This window comes from Grampus griseus (assembly GCF_964374135.1).
Source record: "Grampus griseus genome assembly, chromosome: 11".
Lineage (NCBI taxonomy): Eukaryota > Metazoa > Chordata > Mammalia > Artiodactyla > Delphinidae > Grampus > Grampus griseus.
Genome location: NC_139005.1, coordinates 16090365 through 16116228, shown reverse-complemented (window position 1 = coordinate 16116228; position 25864 = coordinate 16090365). Strand labels below are relative to the sequence as shown.

General features: G+C 39.1%; 2 protein-coding genes across 2 annotated transcripts in view; one reads left to right on the top strand and one right to left on the bottom strand.

The window, feature by feature from the left end:
• Positions 1 to 25864, bottom strand: part of PDE3A (phosphodiesterase 3A) — a gene marked incomplete at its 5' end in the record, with an annotated part of 303909 nt that overhangs the window by 220996 nt on the left and 57049 nt on the right. The gene's annotated exons all lie outside the window — the stretch shown is intronic.
• Positions 1075 to 25864, top strand: part of LOC309829337 (serine-threonine kinase receptor-associated protein-like) — a gene marked incomplete at its 5' end in the record, with an annotated part of 46329 nt that continues 21539 nt past the window's right edge. The window contains 1 exon segment of the mRNA XM_082665204.1: positions 1075 to 1275. Within this exon segment, the coding sequence (XP_082521330.1) occupies positions 1075 to 1275 (201 nt within the window).

The window sequence follows — 25864 nt, the reverse complement described above, 5'->3', positions numbered from 1 at the left end:
TTAGCTGGTGAATAAGGTGCGTGCTTCCCTGTTTGGAGCCCATCACCTAAACAAGGTAAACTGGCACAAGCTACCGAGGGAGTGTAAGGTCAGAGGTCATCAGTGGCAGAGGTCAGGCGTGCTTCCTTTCCGTGTGTTTGCTGCTGACGGCTGACGACCGTCATTAAGTTAAAGCCAAACGATCCTGAGCCCTTGATGAGTAGTTTGCTTCTTCCCAGTCTCTCCCAGCATTTCCCAGCATAATTTCTGCAGATCATTCCCAGCATAAGTTCTGCAGATCATTAACCACATCAGATGCTCTGAGACTAAAAATGTTTCTCTGATCAAATATATGTAGGAAATGCTGTGTCCCATAGTCCTCCTGTAGATATTTACAATGCTCCTTCATTAAAGGTATTGTCAAATCCCATGGTAATCAAGCCATGAACTGCTTAACCAGCATCTGCCCAACTTATTTTACCCATGGGCAAAGAAAACATGGACCTTAATTAGGACAATGAGAAGAGGATGGCCATTCAGGAACATACTGCACAGAAAAACTGTCAAAACTTGGTGAATGATTTAATGAATGGGTGACAGGAGAGGTAGATATCAAAGTTGACTTCAATTCTAATACCATCAAATTGATGCCCAGGTAAGGGAGGGACTTATATATTACAACAATGGATATCCAAATTTTAGTTTTTTGTTTTTTTTGCGGTACGCGGGCCTCTCACTGTTGTGGCCTCTCCCGTTGCGGAGCACAGGCTCTGGACGCGCAGGCTCAGCGGCCATGGCTCACCGGCCCAGCCGCTCCGCGGCATGTGGGATCTTCCCGGACCGGGGCACGAACCCGTGTGCCCTGCATCGGCAGGCGGACTCTCAAGCACTGCGCTACCAGGGAAGCCCGACTTCCAAATTTTAAAAAATTATTTTGATTCAATTATACACAGGCATTTATGGATTGCTGCGTTCCATACACGAAACCAGGCACCAAGAACAAGAATAATGAACAAGATAGAGACCGTTCTTGCCTTTGCACAGCTTAGTCCATGTGAACCATTCCAGCTCCGTATGAGAACTCATCTGATAAGCATGGAGGACGCCCATGATTCGGGAGCAATAACGTTCAACTTGAGGCTGGGAATGTGGGAAGCACTCCAAGAGGAAGTAATATCTCAGCTGACCCTTGAAGGAGCACTGTTCACAGGTGATAAGAGAGAAGACTGTTCACACACAGGGAAGGACAAGGCAGATTCAGCAGGGGAAGGGCCCTGTCGGGCAGGTCAGAGCAAGGTAACAAGAAATCGAATACACGTGAGTGTAGCACACAAGAGGAAGGGAAGAGACACAGAATTAAAGAGTCTCTGTATTATGTTCAACTGCTAATGCATTATAGGCACAAATTTTCCCCAAAAATATGAACATTTCTAAATGAAGTCCAACACTCTAGGGTTTTTATTCTTTTTTTATCGAAGTATAATTGACTTACAATGCTGTGTTAGTTTCCGATGTACAGCAAAGTGGTTCAGTTTTATTTATTTATATATATATATATTCTTCAACACTCTAGTTTTGTATGTGAGGAAAGTCTTCTAGACACCAGGGGGCCATGTAAGTGGTGAAATTAAAGAGAAAGAAATGAATTCCCTTTTGCTTTGGTTACTACTGACATTCAGAAAGCACTGGTCCTTTCTTCTAGAAAAGAAATTAAAAGCCAGTCGTAGGGCTTCCCTGGTGGCGCAGTGGTTGAGAGTCCACCTGCCGATGCAGGGGACACGGGTTCGTGCCCTGGTCCAGGAAGATCCCACATGCCACAGAGCGGCTAGGCCCATAAGCCATGGCCGCTGAGCCAGCATGTCCGGAGCCTGTGCTCCACAACGAGAGAGGCCACGACAGTGAGAGGCCCACATAACGCAAAAAAAAAAAAAAAAAAAAAAAAGCCAGTCGTAGGTGAATTAGAGACCCCTGAAGAACGCCTAGGAAAGCTGTGAATACACTGAGGTCTGCAAACTCCCTGCGGACTGGAGGTTTGAACCATGTTCTTAAATACCTGATATTTCTCAACTACTTCTGCCCTCTACAGCCTTTTTCAAGTATCAAGGCATACTTCCAAATACTAGAATTTTTGCTGACATATTGGAAGGGATAAAAAGGTTCGATTTAAATTCTAGATTTAAACGGCGAGCTCTGTAAAAATGACACACCTCTCTGCAGGTAACTGGGCTCTCCACCTTCATACTCTGACTCAGCTTGAATTAAAAACTGTATCCTGCCTTAAACATGTTCTCAAAGTCCAAGGCGGATACTAATGTACCCAAGTAAACATTCAATCTTTTTCTAGACACCACTTTGCTGTTAGGCTACACTTCTTACCCCCTAGCAAGACCCGACCAGCTCAAAATTTTGACATGCGTCTCCCTTTGACATAGAAATACATTTGATATATTCACCAAATTACGAGCACATGCCCACCCTTGCCCAGCTACAGTCTATGCTTCACGTTACTCTTCTGAAAAGCAAGTCAGATCATGCCACTCCTCTGAGATCAGAATAAAATCCAAAGGCCTCAACATGGCCTCCAAGGGCCTCCACGGATGTCCCACTGCTTCATCTATGACCACTTGTCACACCATTCTTGCCTTTGCTCCTAGGCTGCACCCTCACCTGTGACATTTACACTTACCATTTTCTCTGCCTGGAACGCATTACCCTCCCCCAGATGTGCACATGGCTTGTCCCCCTGAGAGAAGCAGCAGTCGCCGTATCAGTTCGATCTTTCTTGAACATCCTATAAAAACAGTACACGTGCTCCATCCCTACCTAGCAAAAAACAACTCAGCCTGCTTGATTTTCCCTCACAGCACTGATTCCACCTGAGACATGATCTACTAGAATGAAACTGAAAGTGAACAGAGGATTTACCTATTTGTTAACTGGTTTTTGAAATGCTTAGAATAGCCTGGCACATAGCAGGCACTCAATAAATATTTACTCAAAGAGAGAATTAACGGTCACTAAAAAGTTTTGACAGACCGAAAATCAAGGGATAAATAATTGGGGTCTGGGACACAAACTTAAGGGCACTGTCCCAGCTGCTTGCCAATCCTGTTCCCAGCCTTACCCAAAAAGTGAGATGATCTCCAGCAATTAACCCTCCTGGGAAGGGTTGGATTCGAGATCAGAGTTTACAAGCAAAGCAAAGAAGTTGAAGGAGAGCACAGAATAATGTTCCTCCCATACCCCATCTTAAAACAGTCAATACACTATTCCCCGCTCGGGAGGCACTCCATAATAAATGACTGGATGGATGGATGACCATTTTTATGTTACTGGAGAGGAAAGAGGAATAAGGGACATTTTCTCATGACGGGAGCTTATGTGATTGGACAAAGGAAGAAAGCAGATATGTATTGTCGTAGGGGGAAGGGCAGGCTCTTCAAATTCTCACAAAGTACAAATCCCTTGTTATGCTTTGGATGGAAAGGGCTTCATTTCAGGCATGTCGGGGAGAAGGGGTGGAGAGGAAAATGCTATTTTTAAGCTCTTTGGTAAGAATGGCTGTTTTTCCCTCTGATACTCTTGAGCCACCCATATGGCATGTTTCCACGCACTGCTGTCTGGATGCTATCAGAGGCACTGCTTTGAGTGAGAGGAAGGGGTCATATGCTCATCTTCTCACATGCTGCTACTGCTGCTGATTTTTTCTAAAAGCTTTGTGACCTAGAAAGGAGATGGACGGTATGAATGATGCAGACTGCAGAGAGCATTGGGCGTCATCAGTCTATTTATACCTCCAGGAAGGAAAAAATGAGTACAGGCCAATGACTCCATACTCCATGGTCTGAGTAGGCAAAGATCATCTGGAAGAAACAATAAACAACCCAGCAAGGAAGGCATTTATGCCGTCAGTGAGAAATAAAAGATGAGGCCATATTCACATCTTCCGTGGTCTTTCCAAACCTTGTTGCGTCTAAAGAATTTCAAGTTGATCCCTGATGTTCCCCACTACTGTGGAAAGCATCCTGAGTCTTAGGGAAAGACACTGCCACCCGCGTTTTAAAAACTGGCTTCCCTCCATACGTGCATACATTCTCACATTTGGCTGTAATCAGCAGCCACTTGGAAATGCTGTCAGTTTGGGGGAAATGTTTTTCAGGCTTAACAAAGTATTTGGAAAAGCCTTACAGATACTTGTGTGACTTAACTCTGAAAAGGGGGAAAAAATGGGAAGATTTACACGGATTTGCACAATATGGTAGAGAAATCTTTTTCCCAAGGTATGTCATCAGTTCCTCTGAAATGGTTAAGTATTTCCAGGACAAAGCAGGGGAAAAGCACCCAGGCACAGCTGTTAACACTTTACTCCTGCAACAACTGGAGAATTTAATGCCAGGCTTTACCTCTAGACTTCTAGTTGTTTCTAATGGAAGCAGTGTACCGTGGGGTCCAATGGAAACGATGTTGTATAACTTACCCATTTTGCTCTTTTGTCACCCATCTAATCGTGCAATTTCTGCCACCTGGATTTGCTTTGGGAGTTATTTTACTAGCTGTGGTGATGGGTTTGCTGACAACTGGCGAGAGCATGAGATGTTTTCTAAGGCTGGAGATTAGGTACTTAGTGTGAAATTTATTGATCCACATGGGCTCCAACCTGGAGCCTAAATTGCTTCGTAGAACATGAACTGATTTACTTTGAATACACTCAAGGTTCATAATAAAACACTTCCTGTTTCTTTTACTATCCAAGTCTTCTCACCATCTCTGAGGCAGACAATTTAAGGCAGGTTTCACCCTTTCCCTTCATTTGCTGAAATCACATTTGGTTTTTAATTCACTGAGCGCATGCTGTCATTTCATTACAATCATGTCTTCCGCAGCCTGACCAGTAAAGGGGGGGAGGTTTGAATTGTTCAGATCAATGTTTTCATTCTGTAATTTCAAAAACTCACGAGGCAACTTTTGAGCTGGTAAATGTCAATCATTTGTTGCCGAGTCAATGATATTCTTACACCCGCTGCTACATACGGGAAACGTAGTGACTGATGGATAAAGTCAGTGAATTTAGCTAGAATAATAAACTTCCCTGACTGACTAGACTCCTCAGAATGTAAGTGGGCTGATAAAAACCAATACAACCAACTGGTTTTGTTTTCTGTGTGTGTTTCTTTTGCTGTTTGCATGAGCTGGCAAGTTTAAGAGGTATTGCTTACTTATTGTTCACATGTATCTGGTGCCAGAAGAGTGACTGGTGTGAGGCCTATTAGAGAAACGTATTCAATGCACATGGAAAACTGATATTCATGACGCAGAGGTTGGGAGCTGCTGGGGGAGAAGAGAACAGGGAAAGCTGGGCAGAAATGAAAATCTAGCCGTAGGGACCTTAAACAAAGAGGTACTTGATAAATACTCGCTGTTCAATTACACAATGGAGACAAAAGGAATTACGGGATGTATCATCTTTGAAATCTCCTCTACTTGCATCCCACTACCAAGAATAAGAACTTAATTTTCATGTACTCAATAATTTTAAAGTTTTCTTGTCCTTTAACTTTCCACTACATAAACCAATACTGCCAGGTTCTCCCCTCCATCTTTTTCTTCTCTCACACTGCCACCAAGATCCTGCCTCTAAATGGAGATGAACATGGTACATTCAAGATCAGTTCTTCTTTAGGGAGGTTATGGAAATGCAGACCTTCGGGGGAGCACTGAATAATCTGGCAAATGTTCTGTGAGGCAGAAGAATGTTCCATAAGGAAATCTGCTAGGTGAGAAAAGCAGACCAACAATCAATGCCCACTTCTCCTTTAAAAAAAAAAAATTTTGTTTTCACGGAATATTATGATTTCCACATGAATCCTTAATTTATGCTAAAGTATCTCTTGATAATGGTGACCAATTACTGTGAGAAAAAGAAAGCTAAGGGATCTACTCAGACATATTTAACTTACACACAAGAAATGGAAGGAGATATTCTTGTTGTGCAATAAAAACAAAACACGGGAAAAAGCAATTACTGGCCAAATTTTGTGGATCACACAGATACTGCTTTTGGATTTCCTCATTTTATGTTTGTATCCTTGATCACACTGACAGTCATTATTCATCCCAGAAAATAATGAGGTATTTCCTAAGAAGCTAATATTCACAGATAATTCTGGTATAACTATATTCTTAATTTCTCTTTTCACCCAAGTCCTCTCACATACATATGAAGATAGTCAAGGTAGGGGTGAGGACTTCAGTGGTATACTGTAACAATATCCGTACACAGGATAGAGTAAGATCTCTCTCCGTGTTAAACGCCCGTCAAATCAATTTCTGTATAACTTCTTCTTGCAAAAGGAAATAAACAGCAATTAATGTCTACAATTGCTGGTCGTCAATTAGTGCTGACAACTGAAGACAAACCAAAGGAGAATGAATATTAAGAAAAACGTTATGTTTTTGTAAATTCAACAAATCTCTACAGGAGTACTTCAATGTGGAATTTTGACTCATTCAAACTTGGCTCACTGTCTTTGATGAATTCTAAATGATGATCGCGGAAAAGAGGATCCTTCAAGCACGATATATAACCGAGGATAACTCAACCTATTTGCTCTGACACTGCCTTTTTCTTTGACATTATCAGTGGGCAAGATGGTTTTAGCATGTGTTTTTGTTTCCCAGACATTAAGTGCTTACATTTATTAAGTATAAGCATATACGTCAAATTCAATGTTTCCAACTGAAATAATGATTTCGAAAGATGCATAATCACACATCTTAGGATTTTTAAGTTTTAATTTCCGAAGTGCTAGTTTTGACTACATGTTTTCAAACTGCTAATTAACATAGGCTTCAACAGAATTGGCCTACAATTTCTAATTATTAACACTTTGCAGTGCTGTTGACTAAATATTTCCATTTGTCCTCCAACTTTTCCACCATATGGCAGGATTGTACTTCCCTATCTCCTTGATGTTCAGTGAGGCCATGTGAGGTCAGGGAAATGTATTCGCAAGTGGCATGAATCACTCCCAGGATGAAGTGCTAACAGCCATTATGTGATTTACCACGTTCTCTTGCCCTGTGATTGGGGAAACACATGGCAGGGGGAGCTTCCTTTGGAAGTAACTGTAATAAGCACAGTCTTCCTGCCAAGACACATGAAAATAAGAGGAAAGTCTCTTTTGTTATAAGTCATTACAATTTTGGTGATTGTTGTTACCTCAACCTAACTTAGCCTATCCTGACTACTACACATACCTTGTTGTGATGATATCGCACACACTGGAAGTTCGAAAAAAAATTAAAAAGAAAAACAATCTACACTAAACAATTGTAAAAGCCATTTTAATATGGAATATGGAGTGTCGACAGTTAAATTCCATTTTGATGTAGAAATGCATGTCTAGAAATTTTCAAATGTTATATCAACTAGAAAGTTAACAAGTGGTTCAATATTTAATAATAAATGAGAAGAGTGGAAGGGGATGGAGGATCCAGAGGTGAGAAAAGCATCCAGATGGAGGTGCTAACCTAGGAAAATAAAGAAATGAGAAGACAAGGAGATTTCAGAGAATGGAAAATAGTTCCAAATGGAGCTATGCAGATTGGCAGGGCCTCGTACACCACGGGAAAGAGCAGGAAACATATGCTGTAGACCTGCAAACACTGTAAGCTTGTAAGAAAATGCACTAGATGATCAGATCTATAATTCTCAAAGGTTTCTCTCTGTAGTTTGAAAGCAGGGTTTGAAGACAGGAGTGGGTGGAAATAGGAGGATGAAATGAGGCAAAAAGAATAATTGAGAAGAACACATTACTCAACCTGCTCAAAAATATCCCGTGAGTGACGACAGTCCTCATGTGGTACCAAACATCCTCCAACATCATGAAATAGAGGTCAGTGGTCAAGGCCCCAGTCTCTAGCTTCAAGTTCAACTTCTGCCAAATACCAGTTGTACGGTGTCGTAGTTTCTCTCCCTATAAAATTCTACTTCTTGGGCTTATCATGAAGATTTAAATAAAATAATAATATATGTAAATGCTTATTTTAGCAAAGTACCTGGTTCTTAGTAAGGATTAACAGGTTAATCCTTTTTATGACCATAACATAAGTAAGCCATTATTGCCTGATACCATATTTTTTCATTCTTCCTCTACTAATGATGTTGCCTTTGACTGTGTCTTTCCCCAGCCTGCACCTGCCAAATTCCACTCACCCTTCAGGATCCAACTCAAATACCATCTGCTCCACAAAGATTTTTCTGAATGAATGCTCCCCATCTCTAGGAAATAATAGATTCCAATTCTGAGCTAGAACATATTTTCTAACTGCTTCATGGCACTTAATTATAACCTATCTGCTGGATAAAAGATACATAAAATAAAACTTATTTTTCTCAGGTATATTATATTTTTCTTTAGCTAGTAGTACTTCTTATCTATCCAGGTATATTATATTTTTCTTTAGCTAGTATTACTTCTTATCTATCCATGTATATTTCCAAAGGTACTTAGTTGTAATGCCTTGAATGTATTGATCTTCACTGTTGAATAATTTAAGGAATTAGATCCAATTCTAACATAACCTGATTAAATTTAACAGAACAATATATAATATTTTTATTCACAAAGTTCAGAAACAACAACTATTTCACAAAACTGGTAATTTTCTCCTTCCTTTTATCTATAAATAATCAAAGGTTAGATAGATTGACTGTTCTAAAATCCCGTGGCATGTTGATGATAAATCCTAAAGGAAAATTCACAATCTCTGATGGAAAATCCCTAATTCCTATACTCCAGGAGCAGAAAAGGAAGAAAGCTAATCTTCCACAACAGTACAAATAGCATTCTTCACTCCCATAGCCCTCAAGATGTCATCAGGCAGAGAGGGATCTTCATAAACAACTAGCCATTGAAAAACAGTTTGTTTTTCCCCCGGATTCCACCAACAAATAAACTCTTGATACCCTTTGTGTCTGCTGTGATAAACAAGCATTCAAGAGGTGTTGTGTAAGTGATGGGAATTATTGAGAAATAGATTTGCACTTGAAAAGCAACCAGCCCAATAGTTTGATCATTGCATCCTGAAAAATATACAGCCTGGCCCAGGCCTCTTTGGTTAAGTGATCAAATAAAATCCAGGTGGGAGGGAGGGAGACGCAAGAGGGAAGAGATATGGGAACATATGTATATGTATAACTGATTCACTTTGTTATAAAGCAGAAACCAACACACCACTGTACAGCAATTATACTCCAATAAATATGTTAAAAAATAATAATAATAAAAAATAAAATAAAATCCAAAGGGATTTAGGGAACAGCTCCTGCTTACCACCCTGACTGCCAATTTTCTAAAATAGACTTTGACCTTTAATCTCCACCCCATGAACTTTTTTTAGAGCCAGCCAAGTAACCTGTGGGATTATAGAGCCATCTAACCAATTTCTTTTCCATTACAAATGACTTTGGAATTTAAATCTTTTGGAAAGTAAAGCTTAAAAATGAAGTCCTAAATACTCCTTGTAAAACATAAAAACCGGGCAGTATCACAGACACATACATCACTTTAACTTTTCATACCTCACCATACATGTTAACTCTTTCAAATGTCCCTTGTGTAGGTACTCACATATTCATGAGAGTCAAAGCTTAACTGGATTTCTTTGGATCTTACACTATACTATGATTTTTAAATTTTTGTTATTTTTACAGAATGCCCAAATAAAAATAATCAAAAACAACTAAGCAAAAAACAATTGATTTTGAAAGCATATCCAAAAAACTAGGAAAATTATATTTTATGTATAGTTAATTTAGCAAAAAAAATGTTGTCACAAAGCAGAGTTCTATTAGACAGTGCTAGCTGTCTGTCCCGATTTTTTCCAGGCTGACTTATGCAACATCCTGATGTTTAAAACTATCCTGTCATGGAAAATCTGTCTCAGGGGTGCGGGGCGGAAAGGAAGGGAGTCCCATTTTCTTTTTAAAGTTATAATTCGAAACAGATAGTTAAACGATATAATAAACTTCTTGTACTTTGCAAACACTTTAAATTATGCACTGCGATACATACTGCAGTTATTTAAAATAAATAACCAACAAGGTCCTACTGTATAGCACAGGGAACTCTGCTCAATATTCTGTAATAACCTAAATGGGAAAAGAATTTGAAAAAGAATAGATACATCTACACACATGTATAACTGAATCACTTTGCTGTATACCTGAAACTAACACAACATTTTTAATCAACTATACTCCAGTATAAAATAAACATTTTTTTAAAAGACTACAAGGTAAAGACAGTAATATGCATTTGAAAGTAAAAACTCAGCAGATGCTCCTTTTGCCCACAGCATTTACAATACTGTAATATCAAACTATTTTGCTTTGCAAGATAAGCAATCGACACTACTCAGTGATCTGAATATTTTTTAAGTGTAATACTTTATACATCCAATAGAGTTTTTCTTTGGTTTTCTCCCAATGTTACTGTAAAAAATTAATGATTATTAAGAGATGAAAAGAATTTGCCTTTCCATTAATGTAAGGACTCACTACTGTGGGTATAATAAAACTCCATTCATGCTTCACCTCTTGCTATTGACTAGAAGATAAGCTGACATAAATAGAAGAAATTCATATTGGATGTCATATATAAATGTTAGGACAAAAATACGTTTCAAGTATTTTTCCAGTTTGATCTTGGTCTCTCCAACAATTAAATCTTACTGCTCTTAACCCTTTCCTTCCAAAACTACCCGAGACGGATAAAGCTTTTAAAGTCATATCGTCATTTTATGGACGATTATAGAAAAATTACATTTTCAAACTACGGGGAGACTTTAATTTTTTAACTTTTGCAGCTGACTTAAAGGCAAAACATATTAAGTGACAAGACAGAATACAAGAATCGGGGTCTGGCTCAGTGATTAAAAGCAGTAACTCAGCTGCAAGCAAAGCACATCATGTCTGGACTGTAGTTGCGTTAACAGGAAACATGCTAACTCAGTTCATATCCTATGTTAAGAAGATATGACAGAAAGCTAAATCACTCTACGATTTCTACACCATAGTACGTGTCTGAATGCGCACCATATTTATCCGTACTGAATTCTGCATTGCCTTTGAGATGAATGACTTTGGAACCGTATTTTCTTATATTACTAACACACTAAGTGCAATGTCAACATCTGAAGATAATTATTTCTGTGTCTTCACATAACCTTGGAATGTTGAGAAATGTATTTGGCTTCAAACACAGCACAACAGCTATGACAACTCCGCCTTAACAATATGTACAGCAGACTTCTTTAAGGGAGAATTATTCCATGGTTAAAACCTTTATAGTAAACACTCAAGAGCAGGTTGTGCTAAAGAGAAACTGAAATTTTAGGAAGGCTTACCACCTGTGGAGAGTTAGGAGCTTCCTTAAAAGAGAAACAGGAGTAACTTGGTGAACTCTGGAAAACATGAAACTAATTCTTTCTAGCAACATTCTACACATCCAATAATAGGACGCCTTCATGACTACGTGGAATCAGCTATAGGAGAACTTAAGAAAAGTCTTCATGGGAGCAATACTCTTGTACGGGTCTGCTTTGGAAGACAACTATAATAAAATAATTACCCGTTTGACTGGTAGTCTTACTGGGGAAAACAATCCTTTTTCTTTAAATAAAGGAGGGTTAGCTAAAACTGAAACAAAAAGCTTTAATATAAGCAACAGAGTGCTAACCCTCAATTTAGTTCACTTCAAACTTTTGAGTTGTGGGCTCTTTCAAAAGGATATCCACCATGATAAAACGTAAGCTGTGTGACAGTGTAAACCTCCATTTTCTACACTGAGCCTACCACCTGTAATCTTACTAGCATACAGTAAGGACACGATCAGTATTTGTTGAATAAATGAGTGAAGGCTGAGTGAGGTACAGGACTGGTTCCCAAATGCAGGCCATGACAATATTTCACTCAGGTGTAGCAAAATTAGAAAAATAAGGCCTGAAATTTTGTCATCAGGCATCTATCCATCTCCAATATTAAAGCTGATTGACCTCGCCTCACCCAACACTCTCAATTTTTGTTTTCAAAGTCCAGACCTGGAATCAACACACAAAAGAATCACACAGCATCTAGCTCAAAAAAATGTCATAAATTTCACCCAGGGCCCCAGGCAGAAAAGAAAGAAAAAGGGGAAGAAAAGAGCAAAGTTGCAACACTGTAATTACAGAAGGGGAAAGATTAAAAATTATTTCATCTACCCTGCAAAGAAATGTGCTGTTCTAAGGGAAGAGCTTATTCAATTCTATTTCATCCTAAACCTTGGTAAGACTGGAAGTGAAGATTAATTTGCAATTATATAGAAAAAGTCTGAATATTCATATAGACTCTGAAGAACTAGTTCCTGTTTACAAACATGCATGTGATCTTTATCGAGAATTTAAGCCACTCTTGGTCTCAATCAATTTCATTCTTCCCTTTATAATAGAATAAGATATATTTTTTTTTCTGCAAAATACCGAGTCGCTGAGAATGTGTGCCTCATGGAACTTAGACCAGGCAGAGTAAAGCAGCACTTACTCACCGTCCTCAGGGAGCAAAGGTGACTAGAAACCGAATCCCAGTGATGAAATCATACAGCTCTCCTGATAAATGCCCAGTTCCTCTGACTAAATATTTCCCTCCTTAATCCCAGCTACTATAACTGCCAGTCATTTTGGGTCTGTTATTCCAATATGAAAAATCTGACTTAAGCACCATAAAAGTCTTGGGAAAAAAACATTTTTGAACACTGGTGGGCTCAGGGGACTGATAATGGAATATGAACCTTTGACCCCTAAGATGGTTTCTTGGGAACAGAAAGCAGCCTATTTTTTCTGTCATAACCCTCCTGCGCCCCCCATTCTCCCAGGTGGTGCTAAAGCATTCAGCAGCTGCTGGCTGCCAGTGTCACTACATAGTCCTGAAGTCTTTTGAATGATCAGGATAGACTAAGAAAGAAATCTGTCCACCCCAGTGCTTGAGGAAATTTGCATATAATCACCTGGAGATTTGTTTAAAATGCAGAGTTTGATTCAGTGATCGAGGGCAGGGACTGGGAGTCTGCATTTTTAGCAGCTCCCAGGTAACGCTGATACTGCTGACCCATGAACCTACCTTTGAGGAGCCGGCATCTATCCCACGTTTACCTACATCATGGGATTTGAGGGACACCACAAAAATCCCTCTGCACCAAAAATCTCATTCTTGGGGCTTCCCTGGTGGCGCAGTGGTTGAGAATCTGCCTGCTAATGCAGGGGACAGGGGTTCGAGCCCTGGTCTGGGAGGATCCCACATGCCGCGGAGCGCCTGGGCCCGTGAGCCATGGCCGCTGAGCCTGCGCGTCCGGAGCCTGTGCTCCGCAGCGGTAGAGGCCACAACAGTGAGAGGTCCGCGTACCGTAAAAAAAAAAAAAAAAAAAAAGTTCAAAAAAACACCATACTTGTGTCCTGAAATCTGACCCTTTCTAGCTTTGCACCTACACTACAATAGAAAAGCATCTGCAGTTCTCACGGGATCCTTACAACAGCTACAAGCTGAGCAGAGAACATATATGTAATTACTCTTTCAGAAAAGGAGAAAATAGATTGATCAAGTTAAGCAACTGACTCATGACAACTCATAACTAGTAGGAGTCAGATCCAGGAATCATACTCAGATTTTGTGACCCTCCCCCAAGTCTAGAGTCTAACCAATTTAACATTGCCTTTCACATCGCCAGTCCTCCCTACGTCCCAGCCAAGTTTTCTTTGATGTTTTTTATTACACTATTGTTCCCCTAGTTGTAGAACAAACAAAAAAGTTGTATCAGTGATGTATGGGGTTGTTTGGGGTTCACTATTTCAGAACAATCTGCGGCCTAAATGACTTTTTTTTTAATCTGGAAAAGAAGCCTGGATTCTGCTGGACAATAGAGCTGAAGAGACAAAAAGAATTAGGATTCTCAAGATTTGATTTAACAGCGGAGTGATATTTTTGATCAAGCTGAATACACATGCCAGCCACAGATCATCCATGTTAGTAACTGAGTGAAAATGCTCCACGATCAAGAATCTCACAGTGACTCCCCAGTAATAGACAAGGCAACTGGGATTCGCTCTGAAAGAATGAGAAATGAACAGTACCGCCTGCCTGTCCAGGCAACTCTCAGAGGGACGCTCTCTCTGGAGTGTAAGTTTAATAGCCCGGGCCGTTTCTGCTTTGTTAGCTGCTGGACCCCAGCACCCAGAACAGCGCCTGGTATATAGAAGATGCTCCATAAACATTCTTTAAATCAAATGAAGAACTGAAGTCTTATGATAACAATACACAATGTAATAAATATTAAAACGTGTTTCAAAATGCTACTCCTTTCTTTCTTTCATATTACTGTGAACTGAAAGTTGTTTTAAATATTTTAATCCTTTGGACAACTAGAGACACTCTGCTCTGCGTCACCGGATGAAAAAGTACTCTTTACTATCTAAAAGATGTAATCTCAGTGCAATATATCCCATACCACATAAATACTATATCTAATCAAGTAAGAGAAAGATAGCAAATGGCTTATATTTATTTCAAGCCTACTCTTCATGATATCGTGGGAATGTAATTTCTGATCTTCCTTTAGATCTTGGCTCAATCAGCATTTCGTGAAAGAAATCTATCATAGGCTCTTCAGAGCATGACGTACCTCCCTTTCCCAAACATCACATTTTATATGTATTTACTTTACCTGTGTTTGCCGCTGGGCTACCCTCTCTCTGAGGACAGGGATTGTGCCTGGTTTTGCACACAACTATATCCATCGCCTCTGCCTGCTCGTGATCCTTACCAGACCAAAAACTAGCAAATATCCTCTATAAACAATTCTCAACAGCCTCTCTGGCCCTTCCCTCACATAAAGATGAGTATAGAGGTTTCTTCGAAAGTTTCAATAGGACCACACAAATTCAAAGCCTCTAGGGAAGTTTGATGGAAACACATTATAAACTTACAACATCACAAAGGCATGTTCCCCTCCTGGTCCATGGACAATTTGGGGCACATGCCCTAGTCATGAACAAGAATGGGTAACAGATAGTCAAGGCTGGAGTATGAGACAGAAACTCAGCTGAAATGCAGAAGAGGAAAAGGTCACATTAATATTCAATATTCCTTTGCTGAGTTAACAAATCGACAGAGATGAGGTACTTTATTGACACTTCACAAGAACATCAAAGCTCTACATTCTTTTAACAATGTAGGAACCTCGAACTTCCTACGTGAGACATACTGAGTTTAAGGAAGAACAAATCAAATTCAAGTTAAATGAGAACAGAGCTGAGGGTGAAAAAAATAATTGATCGCCCAATTTTTCTACAAGCAACTCTTATGCAAGGATTGCTTATAGAGTGGAGGTCAGAGTGGAGGAGACAACCATACTTATTAAAGCACTGCGACTGTCTAGGATTTCATCTGTACACAACCCATCTGTGAAAAATTCCATTATCTGTTATGTCATTAAATAGAAAACATTGTTTTCATGAACAATGAATTTGAAGGCAAAACTGTAACAGAGAAGACATATATTTTATCTAGGTAGACAGAGAAATCTTTCTTTCCAGCAGCCATTCACCTAAATTGTCTTTCCAGTAGCCCATACTTTCCTCAACCTTACTAAAATTACATTTTGTGTACTTATTTTTTAAAACTTTTTATGCTGTTCTTAGAATTCTGGCATTGAAATATGGTACAATATTTATTAAAAGTTTATTTAATTGGGTTTTGGATTTATTAAAAACCGAATTCCAGGCTAAATACATTGGAAATAAACAGCTATCCTGAGAAAGCAGTGTTGTTTATCAAAAGTTTCATAATACTATTTTTCTAAAGTCATCCTGCATATAGAGACCCTCTTCAAGCAGAACCAGAAGGTAATAATATATCACCACAATTGATATAATTTCTAAGACTGTATGCCACTGATGTACCCTATATATTCCAACCTTCTTTTTCCTGCTTCATAATGGACGCTCAGACTTGCACACTTGCCTCTTTTAATATTAGGAATGCAAAATCTCCGATGTTTCTAAGGTGCAAGGTTTCTTGTCTGTCCATCACGGCCCCCACCCACTTCCTCCTCCTTCAGAGAGTCCCAATTTGTTGAGGCATCTACCACTTTCTCACGTAACCCAAGTGTCCCAAGTCTGCTCTGTCCCACCAAAGGTCAGGTTGGTCAGAGAGTGATTCCATTGCCCTTTCAGGGAATGGTTCAAAAGAGGTTATTCCAACTAATACGGTAAGAGGATGCTTTTTGGGGCTAGCTGGGAAAGTTCTGCCTCATCCACACCTCATCCTCACTGTGCTTGGATATGAGGCCCCAGAAACACATCAGCTCCATTGCTGCCCACCAGAGGTGGGCAAAGTTAGAGAATCCCAGGGAAAATGGAACCAGAACTCATTGATGAGGTCAACCATGGCAGCTTCTAGACTTCCATTTGTGAGACAATATACTTTTGTTATTATCACATATATCATTTTGGGGTTTTCTACTTCCTGTACACAAAAGCATACTAAAAGATATATTTTAATTATTTAATAACCATTCAACTAAATTTCAAAAACAATTTTAACTAGCAAATGGCAGAGTACCAAATTGAATATGGCTTTTGGAATATAATGTGGGTTTTGGTTTTTTTTTTATAAAAAGTGTGGTTTAGAAAGTAGGTTAAATAAACCAAGGAATTAGCCGTCTGAATTTTTATGATAACATAGAAAAGGGGAAGAAGAGAAAGATAATTGAAGCTCTTCCTTTATTTTCTTTAAGAAATTTCCCAGCATCTCATGTAATTCCAAAACCATAGTGAGACTTCGACAGCTGTTTGGAGAGTAAATTCTTAGATTTTTATCACAGAAAAGAGTACCTAAGTATCTGGTGAGCTGGGAAATTGGACAGATCTGCCTCTGTGTGACTTTGGGCAAATCATTCAACCACCTAGTCCTTAGCTTGTTCATCTGTAAATAAAAACATCTCTTCTAAGTTCACATGTTTCATCAACATTGGCACATTATCACTGCTTTTGGGGGAAAAAAAATTGCCAAGAAAAAAGACACTGAGCTCATAAGTGACTGCATGTTAACAGTGCTTGCAGATTAATACTTGAAGTCAGATCACGAGGCCACATAATTTCATGTGTCTTAAAAGTTTGCTTTACTTCTCAGCAAACAGCAACTTATGAACCTTACAGCAGTTGCATAATGTGTTATTAAACTAATGTATAAAATAGAAACACTTTCTTTCAAAAGGTTTATCTACAACTGAAAAGATAAGGCACATAGATGATCTTTGATTCCATGATTTCTCTTAGTTTACTTTATGCTCTTCAAGTGAATTTCAAAGACCTGAAATATAATCTAATATCATGGAAAATTTAGACCTATTATAGCTACTTATATGTCCAAATAGTGGTGGTGTTTTGTTTTGTTCTTCCCTGCCCAGTCACTATCTGACAGGCACAGTGTCCTAACACTGAGTTTATCTGATTTAAATTAATCCTCGGGACTTCCCTGGTGGTCCGACTGCAGGAGGCCCGGGTTCGATCCCTGGTCAGGGAACTAGATCCCTCATGCCGCAACTAAAAGATCCCGCCTGCTGCAACTAAGACCTGGCACAGACAAATAAATAATATATATATTTTTAAAGTTAGTAGCATGCTCTTTAAAAACAATTAATTAATTAATCCTCACAACTCAAGTGTCCCCATCTTAAACAAAAAGAAATAGTCTCAGAAAGACTAAGTAAATTACTTTACAGTTATGGATATTCAAAAATCTTTCATCTCTACCATGATATAGACCATCCTCATCCTCTCAAATGATAAGAACTTTTTTCTAACCCCACACGAACCTACCTGGCAGAACAAGACTTCAGTGAACAACCACAAAAATATCATCTTAAAGACTTTTATGGAGGGTCTTCCCTGGTGGCGCAGTGGTTGAGAGCCCGCCTGCCGATGCAGGGGACACGGGTTCGTGCCCCGGTCTGGGAAGATCCCACATGCCGCGGAGCGGCTGGGCCCGTGAGCCACGGCCGCTGAGCCTGCGCATCCGGAGCCTGTGCTGCGCAACGGGAGAGGCCACAACAGTGAGAGGCCCGCATACCGTATAAAAAAAAAAAAAAAAAAAAAAATTTTATGGAGAAACTATTTTCAGAAAATAAACAAAACTTTTTTTTTTTGGTTCACTGATTTTGCTTCTGTGAGCCTAGTGCCTTATATTATGTGTGAAGGGCCAGGCTTAGCTATAGAGAGAATCTCCATGCAGCCTCATTTCATTCTGTATCTTCTGTTTTCAAAACGTAAAATCAATCTACCTGGTTTAGACAGAATTACAGAATGGCAAGCAAACCAACATGCCAACTTTTGTATTAGGGTGGCAATGTGGACGGGTAGATGATGTTTCCTTCCACAAATGAGACAATCTGAGGGAGACATTATTACTGAGAATTAAAAGGACAGAGTAGAGATGTAAATAAAAACTTCCGATGAATCCGGAATATTTGTTAAGTATTGTGGCAACAAGAACAGCACCGAAAGCATGACTTGCCTAGCATCAAGGAGTAAATCTGCTTCAGTCCTGGACAAGAACACAGATATAAGGTAGTTTTCCCACCATAATTATCCCTGCCCACTGAGCAACCATAGAAAAAGGCCATAAATATTAACTTTGCTACAACACAATTCTTTCAATAATTGTGCTTATATACATATTAAAAGTAGGGAACAGAGGTGCCTAGGGACTCAGCAGCGGCCTATGCTTATATATATACAACAGGGACCTATTTTTTTTCAAAATACCATATTTTAGAATAAAATGTTAAGTTTCTACGAGTAGCCCATTGCAACTGTGTTCACTTCCATGGTTTGGCAGCACAGTGCTTTCTGACTTTTGCTCTCATGCAGTAAAGTAACACACCGTGACCCCAAAACAAAGGATGAAAAATTGGAGTGACACTTCTCCAAAACAAAATGGACAATTTTCTTTCAAACAAAAGAAAATCTTGTAAAAAAGGCAGAAGCTCATTTAAGGCACGGTGTGTATCAAGAACTAGGGGATTACATCAAGTGATTATTATCAAAAAGTCCCTTGATTCAAAAAATATCTGCCTAAATGATGTAGTTTGTGAATCTGCCACACAAAGGAACCATGAGTACTTCCTTCCTCCTAGAAAAGGTACCGCCATGGCACAGAAGAGAAGATGAGCATTCATTTGATACATTCAAAGTGTTCTTGAATAAAGACATCTTTGCTGGTGTCTCAGTGTACGTGGGCATAAACTCTGATGCATTAGGAGAGGCAGTAAAAACACAAACCATAAAAGGATCTTCCTCGTATAACATTTAACTGTTAGCAGTAAAAGTTCCCCATTGTATTCTCTTTATTCACTCATCATTGGTATGAATACCATCTCCTAAATTTTCAGCAAAATCGCCCTCTTCTGTCTTTTAAAGGAGGTTTTCGTTAGAACCTTTGCCCAAAAGTAATCGAGTAACTAAATTATATCAGTGTAAGGTCTACCTTCAGCCCATTTTTCCCCAGCATCAGGACAATAAGGGGTCCAAAATTCCTCAGTGTATTTTTTTACAGTCCCTTAAACGAAAATACGTATGTGTTTTCTGTTCCTTTTCAGATAATTTGCTCTTTTCATAAAGAAGGAATAAAAGCAGGCGTGAAGGGTAGCTTGGCAGTTAACCACACATTCAATTAACAGGCCCTGTTACTGTTATCTCTGAGTCAGACATGGAAATTTCCAAGACTGTAACATCAGCCAGGCCCATTAGAGGGAGCTACAGGGAACATTAGTTTCAGGACTTGGTATTCAGATGAGCCATTGACAGAAAATGCAAGTGCCCCAAGAATACTAATGTAGGGTATGGAAAGTCTCAAGCCTCTGGGATCTTGACTCCAAAACACCCATAGATCACCATATCCCTGCATGGCCAAGACCCATTTGTGCTCATCTGTACCCATTTGTGGTAGAGCTTAAACATGGGAGACTATTGGGGCATCTGTTTTGAAAGCAGCGATGTAAATTGCTTACCAGGATCTGGAACACCTGGATATTCCCTGACAGTTTCCTGAGAGCTTTTGCTGCCTTTCAAACTATGCAAGATCATGCCACCCAGTGTACACAGAAGAAATCCAGAATGATGTAGGAATGGGTGGCATCACTAACTGAAATCTTGACATACAAGAATTGTTATTAGTTTTCTCCTATATTAATAAGTAGTTCATCCTGTGTGAAATGCTTAAACATCTAGAAAACCAATTTCTTAAACTAGTAGCTTTTTTTTTTAGTTTCCATATTTGAAATGATTTAATCACGTTCTGCTTTCCAAACCTTGAAAGCAGACCTTGCGTTAAACATTACACAAATGCTCACATCATCTTGCAAAGAAATCAGATTCTGCCTTTTACTGAAGACAGTTAACTGATGTTGAAGCAAAACAACATCTTCCTAAACATTACATAAACTTTTCCATTTAGGGGGAAAAAAATCCGTTCTTGATAATAGCCAAGGAATTGTATTAAAAATTTCAAAGCTGTGACAAAGTGAGAGAGTGGCATGGACATATATACACTACCAAACGTAAAATAGATAGCTAGTGGGAAGCAGCCGCATAGCACAGGGAGATCAGCTCGGTGCTTTGTGACCACCTAGAGGGGTGGGATAGGGAGGGTGGGAGACGCAAGAGGGAAGACATATGGGAACATATGTCTATGTATAACTGATTCACTTTGTTATAAAGCAGAAACTCACACACCATTGAAAGCAATTATACTCCAATAAAGATGTCAAAAAAAACAATTTCAACGTGAATCACACTATCACTTCTCCAAATGTTTTAGTGTGCTTTCGTTTTCTGTTTCTTTGATTTTCTTGATGGTGAAAGTTGCCCCATTTAAAGATAAGTCACTGTAAGGCTAATAAATTGTCTATGGAGTTCTCATTATCGCATATGCTAAAATTACCTCATGGTTCTAGCAGAATTTTAACAAATGACTTCACATATTGAGATGATTTAAATCATCACTTCCTTTCCCCTTTCAGGAGAAGCTGTGGTTGATGTCACTTTTTAAAAAAATTGACGCTGCACCAAGCCCGGCGCTGGATACTTTACCTACAGCATCTCAAACGTTTCCCAAAACATTAAAGACACTATAACCATTTTGCATCTTATAGATGAAGAAATCAGGGCTTTGGGAGTTTAAATGATCTGCCCCAAGGCCACAATTCTAGTAACCTGCAGAGCCAAGATTAAGTCCGTCTCAATCCAAGACCACATGAGAACCCACACTCTAGCCATACGACCATTTTGCTACTCGTCCCATAAGCACAAACATGCACATTACCCTGGATCATTTTAACCACTAAACTGGAGGCACAGATTCTACTAACAACGATACATCCTTCATCAAGTTTTGAAATTTTCGTTGTATAGATTTTTTTATGGCTGAAAAGATGAGAGTTTGCCCACCTGTTTGATTATTGCACATGGGGTACGATCACCTGATTTCCTGGGAAAAGCACTAAGACCACTGTACTAGAAAGGCCGGGCCATGATCATGACCTGCCCATTGATTATGTGCATGTTTTGGAGCAAGTCTCCAAATTACCCTGTGACGAGTATCTCTGATTTACAAGTGATATCCATAATCACCCTCTAGATGTTTGCAGCTGTGTTTATGATTCAGCTAGCAAGCCTAACACTTCACACAGAAGCCCTCCCAGAAGCCACACTTGGAATAGCGAATATGCATTCCAATATTAGTAGGATTTGTTGTTGCAGGGCTGACAATATAGAAAAATGCTAGAGGCCCTTTCTTTGTGATAATATGACAGGTAAAAGATGTGAGAATTCGGGGCTTCCCTGGTGGCGCAGTGGTTGAGAGTCCGCCTGCCGATGCAGCGGACTTGGGTCCGGGCCCCGGTCCGGGAAGATCCCACATGCTGCGGAGCGTCCGGGCCCGTGAGCCATGGCCGCTGAGCCTGCGCGTCCGGAGCCTGTGCTCCGCAACGGGAGAGGCCACAGCAGTGAGAGGCCCGCGTACCGCCAAAAAAAAAAAAAAACAACAACAACAACAACAAAAAGATGTGAGAATTCAGTGGGTTATTTAAAAACAAGGAAAAATGACACCAGGGGCACAATTTATGGAAAGCAATCATAGTCTATTAGGTCAGAAAATTCCAATCCTAGATTTATGTTTGATTATGTTTTCAAATTGCATGCAATAGATGTTTTTTAAAGTGCAGGGTCAATACTGGTTGGCTGCAATGACAACTGATTTGCTTCTCTTCTGTTAGAGGCAAATACTTCAGGATGAAATGTCAGAAAGGTTATTTTGGTTGCAAAAATTGTAAATGCTTACTCCTTCCCGAAGGCCAGATATTATAATGAATCTTGAAAGACAATGAAACAGCGTGCTAAGCCATAAATATTTTAATTTTCAAACCCATGTTTAAGCAATCAAGTCACCTTAGAGGAGTTCCTCTTTTTAACTGCAACGCTCTTTTGAAATGCTTTTGTACAAATATGTTTACTTGAGGAAAGCCACCCTAGCAAACAGTTAAATACCATATGCTGCAAGTCATGGAAAAAAAAGAGTTTAACTACAGTTCACATAAAACTGTGACCTCAAAGGAAGGTTATTTTGAAAATGTACACAAATAAATTTTAAAAACATTTGGGGGCATTTTGGAGTTCAAGCCTATAACCATAGCCAAGAGGCAGCAGAGCTGGCATTTTGGAGGCTGTGTGGATGCCGGACTAACATAAGAGAATCAGCGTCTAGGATACATGGAACACGGATTTGATGCTTCAGTATTTGAAACAAAATAAGAAATTGAAATGATAGAGATAAAAGTCAAAAAACAAAACATCAACAATGACACTCACAAAAAAAGTAAACACAAGAGGGCTTCCCTGGTGGCGCAGTGGTTGAGAGTCCGCCTGCCGATGCAGGGGACACGGGTTCATGCCCCGGTCTGGGAAGATCCCACGTGCCGCGGAGCGGCTGGGCCCGTGGGCCGTGGCCGCTGAGCCTGCGCATCCGGAACCTGTGCTCCGCAATGGGAGAGGCCACAGCAGTGAGAGGCCCGCATACCACACACACACAAAAAAAAGTAAACGCAAGAGAAATAAGGACCTATACCACAGAAATACAGATACCATAAGAAAATATTATGAACAGTTATATGCCAACAAAATGGACAAGCTAGAAGAAATGGACAAGTTTTTAGAAGCATATAACCTGCCAAAACTGAAACAAGAAGAAATGATAATATGAATAGACCAATCGCTGGAAGTGAAATAGAGTCTGTAATTTTAAAAACTCCCTGCAAACAAAAGTTCAGGACCCGATAGCTTCACTGGGGAATCTTACCAAATGTACAAAGAAGAACTCACACTGATCCTTCTCAAACTCTACTGGCCAAATATGTCAACTTCCTCTTTTACAATCCCTCCCTACCAAAGCGTCTTGCATGTAGTAGGTGCTCAGCAAAGTGTTCTCTATTTTCTCATTTAAAATGAGCCTATTACATTACTCAGGATAGTCTTCCCAACCCACACGGTTAGTTGGCTTAGAAGAGCGCTTCTCAAACACAGACATGACCAATACAATATTTACAACTAAACCGTCTTACACTCAAAATGCTCTTCATCTCAGAAGGCCCATACTTCTATTCTCTCAAATTTTTAACCAATTTTTTAAAAGGGCTGTTACGTTGCAGCACTCTGCCAAGGAATAATTTGAGACAATGGTTAAAAGTAAGATAAAGCAGCCCAAAAAGTAACCATTTAAAGAAAAAAGAAAGAAATCGGAAGTTAAACTCCCGTATTCTATTTTTCTGACCTGTATTCGTCGAAGACAATATTAAGAAATAAAACTTAATTATACTCAAAACCATTACTTAATGAAATGCTTATTCGTACTGTCAACGGAAGTCATTTTTCTCAAAGGTCCTAATGGAGGATACAAGTGGCAGAATTATAACCAGAGGAGAAGAAAAGGTTTCTAGCATCAATGTTATTTAGAGTCAACCAATTCCACAAATCCCAGTTACAACGTTTGCCTATTAATCTTTTCATTTTATAGATGAGATTACATTTTTTAAAAGCTTTTTTTTAATATTCCAGTAATTAAACCCCTTTTGATGATGCTCATTCGACTACTTTTGAAGCAGAGGAACAGACGAATCAACTTGCAATCTGAACTCTTAAATGCACAATAACCTCACTCCTTTTGCACATATCTGGTCCCATGCTTTGGAACATTAAAAAAAAAAAGACCTCCAAAAATGTACGGATTGTAATTAATATACACATCAATTATATCCATCTTCTCGTCTGTATTAAAAAGCAAAATATGCATCAAAATTTTAATAATAAACATTCAAACAAGATGCTTTGATTTGTGATGTTTCTTCACAATTGAACAGATTACAACCAGAAGCCAAAATTCTATGGCGAGGACACAGTCCCTCACCAAGTGCTTAGTAATTCAGAGTTAAGGATATAAGTAGATGAGACCGAGACCACTGATAGGATGTGGAAATAGTTCCTCAGATGCATCCATTTCTGTTTCAAGAAGATGAAGAAGTTCTTTCTCTGAAGGGTTTGGGAGGATTACAGAATATTCTAGATTATAAAAAACTTATGTTATCTAATACGGCAAAAGAAAAACATATGAACGTGACTTTTTAATTTTCTATTTAGATAATCTTTCCTTACTTTTTAGTTATTCTACCCAATGTGGAAATATATACATTAGATGGTTAAATTTATTAAATGAAATTTTTAAATACCTGTCTTCTATGAGAAAAATTACTAAAACTATTTTATTGTTTTTTGAAAAAAATTATAACAAAATTGCTGAAACCAAACAATCTAATGTCTGAGACTTGGTAGCATAAATACGACAAAGGCAAACATTGTGACAAAACGAGTTGAAAGGAAGGCTAACATCTAGGACACACCTAACCAGAAGAAAAGCATATATCGGAAGTCACAAGAATGAGATATCACAGGAGAAACATGCCTGTAAAATATAAAGTCAGTTCCCAAGGCTACACCATAGCTATCTTCTATTATATTTTCCAGTAATATTCACTTCACTCATCCTTAAAGAGAACCTTTAGTGTACTGATATGAACCTCAAATACTGTTCGTATATGAAATTCAAAGGTACACAACATTTCCACCCTTCTTAATATTTCCACCCAGCTAGAGATCAGGGAACTCTACAGATTTTCTCTATAGGTTTTCTATAGGTTTTCTCTGATCAGAAAGAACTATAGGTTTTCTCTGATCAGATCCCAAAACCATACAATACTCAACCAGTCTTTACCAACTATTTTTGTTGGCCTACATATAAAGAATTCTTAATAAGTAATTTGATAAGTGCAAATAGATGTGGAGGAACATATGTAAATTGCTGACTTTCTAAGCTAAGAATTTGAACATATGCTTAGGAGTTAAAGGAATTTATGAAATTTGGGAAAATACCATATCACCCAGTGTTCCTTGATTCCTTACTTAAATAAGATTTCAAAACCAGCCTGAATAAAAGTAAACTAATTATATAGATGTTTTTTACTCCATGCAGTCAAATAACAGCCTTAAAAATCTTAATGAATTTTCCAGGGATTGTCACTGCCCAAGCCCTGTGACGATATGAATGCAAAAATTTGATTTTAGTGAATGTGAGTAATGGAATCTAATCTCTGACCACATACAGTAATTCTTCGTACAGCACTCCTGCAAGACCCAGCACCAGTACCCATCATTAAGGGGAGCAAAGTACCGTAGACCCTTGAACACA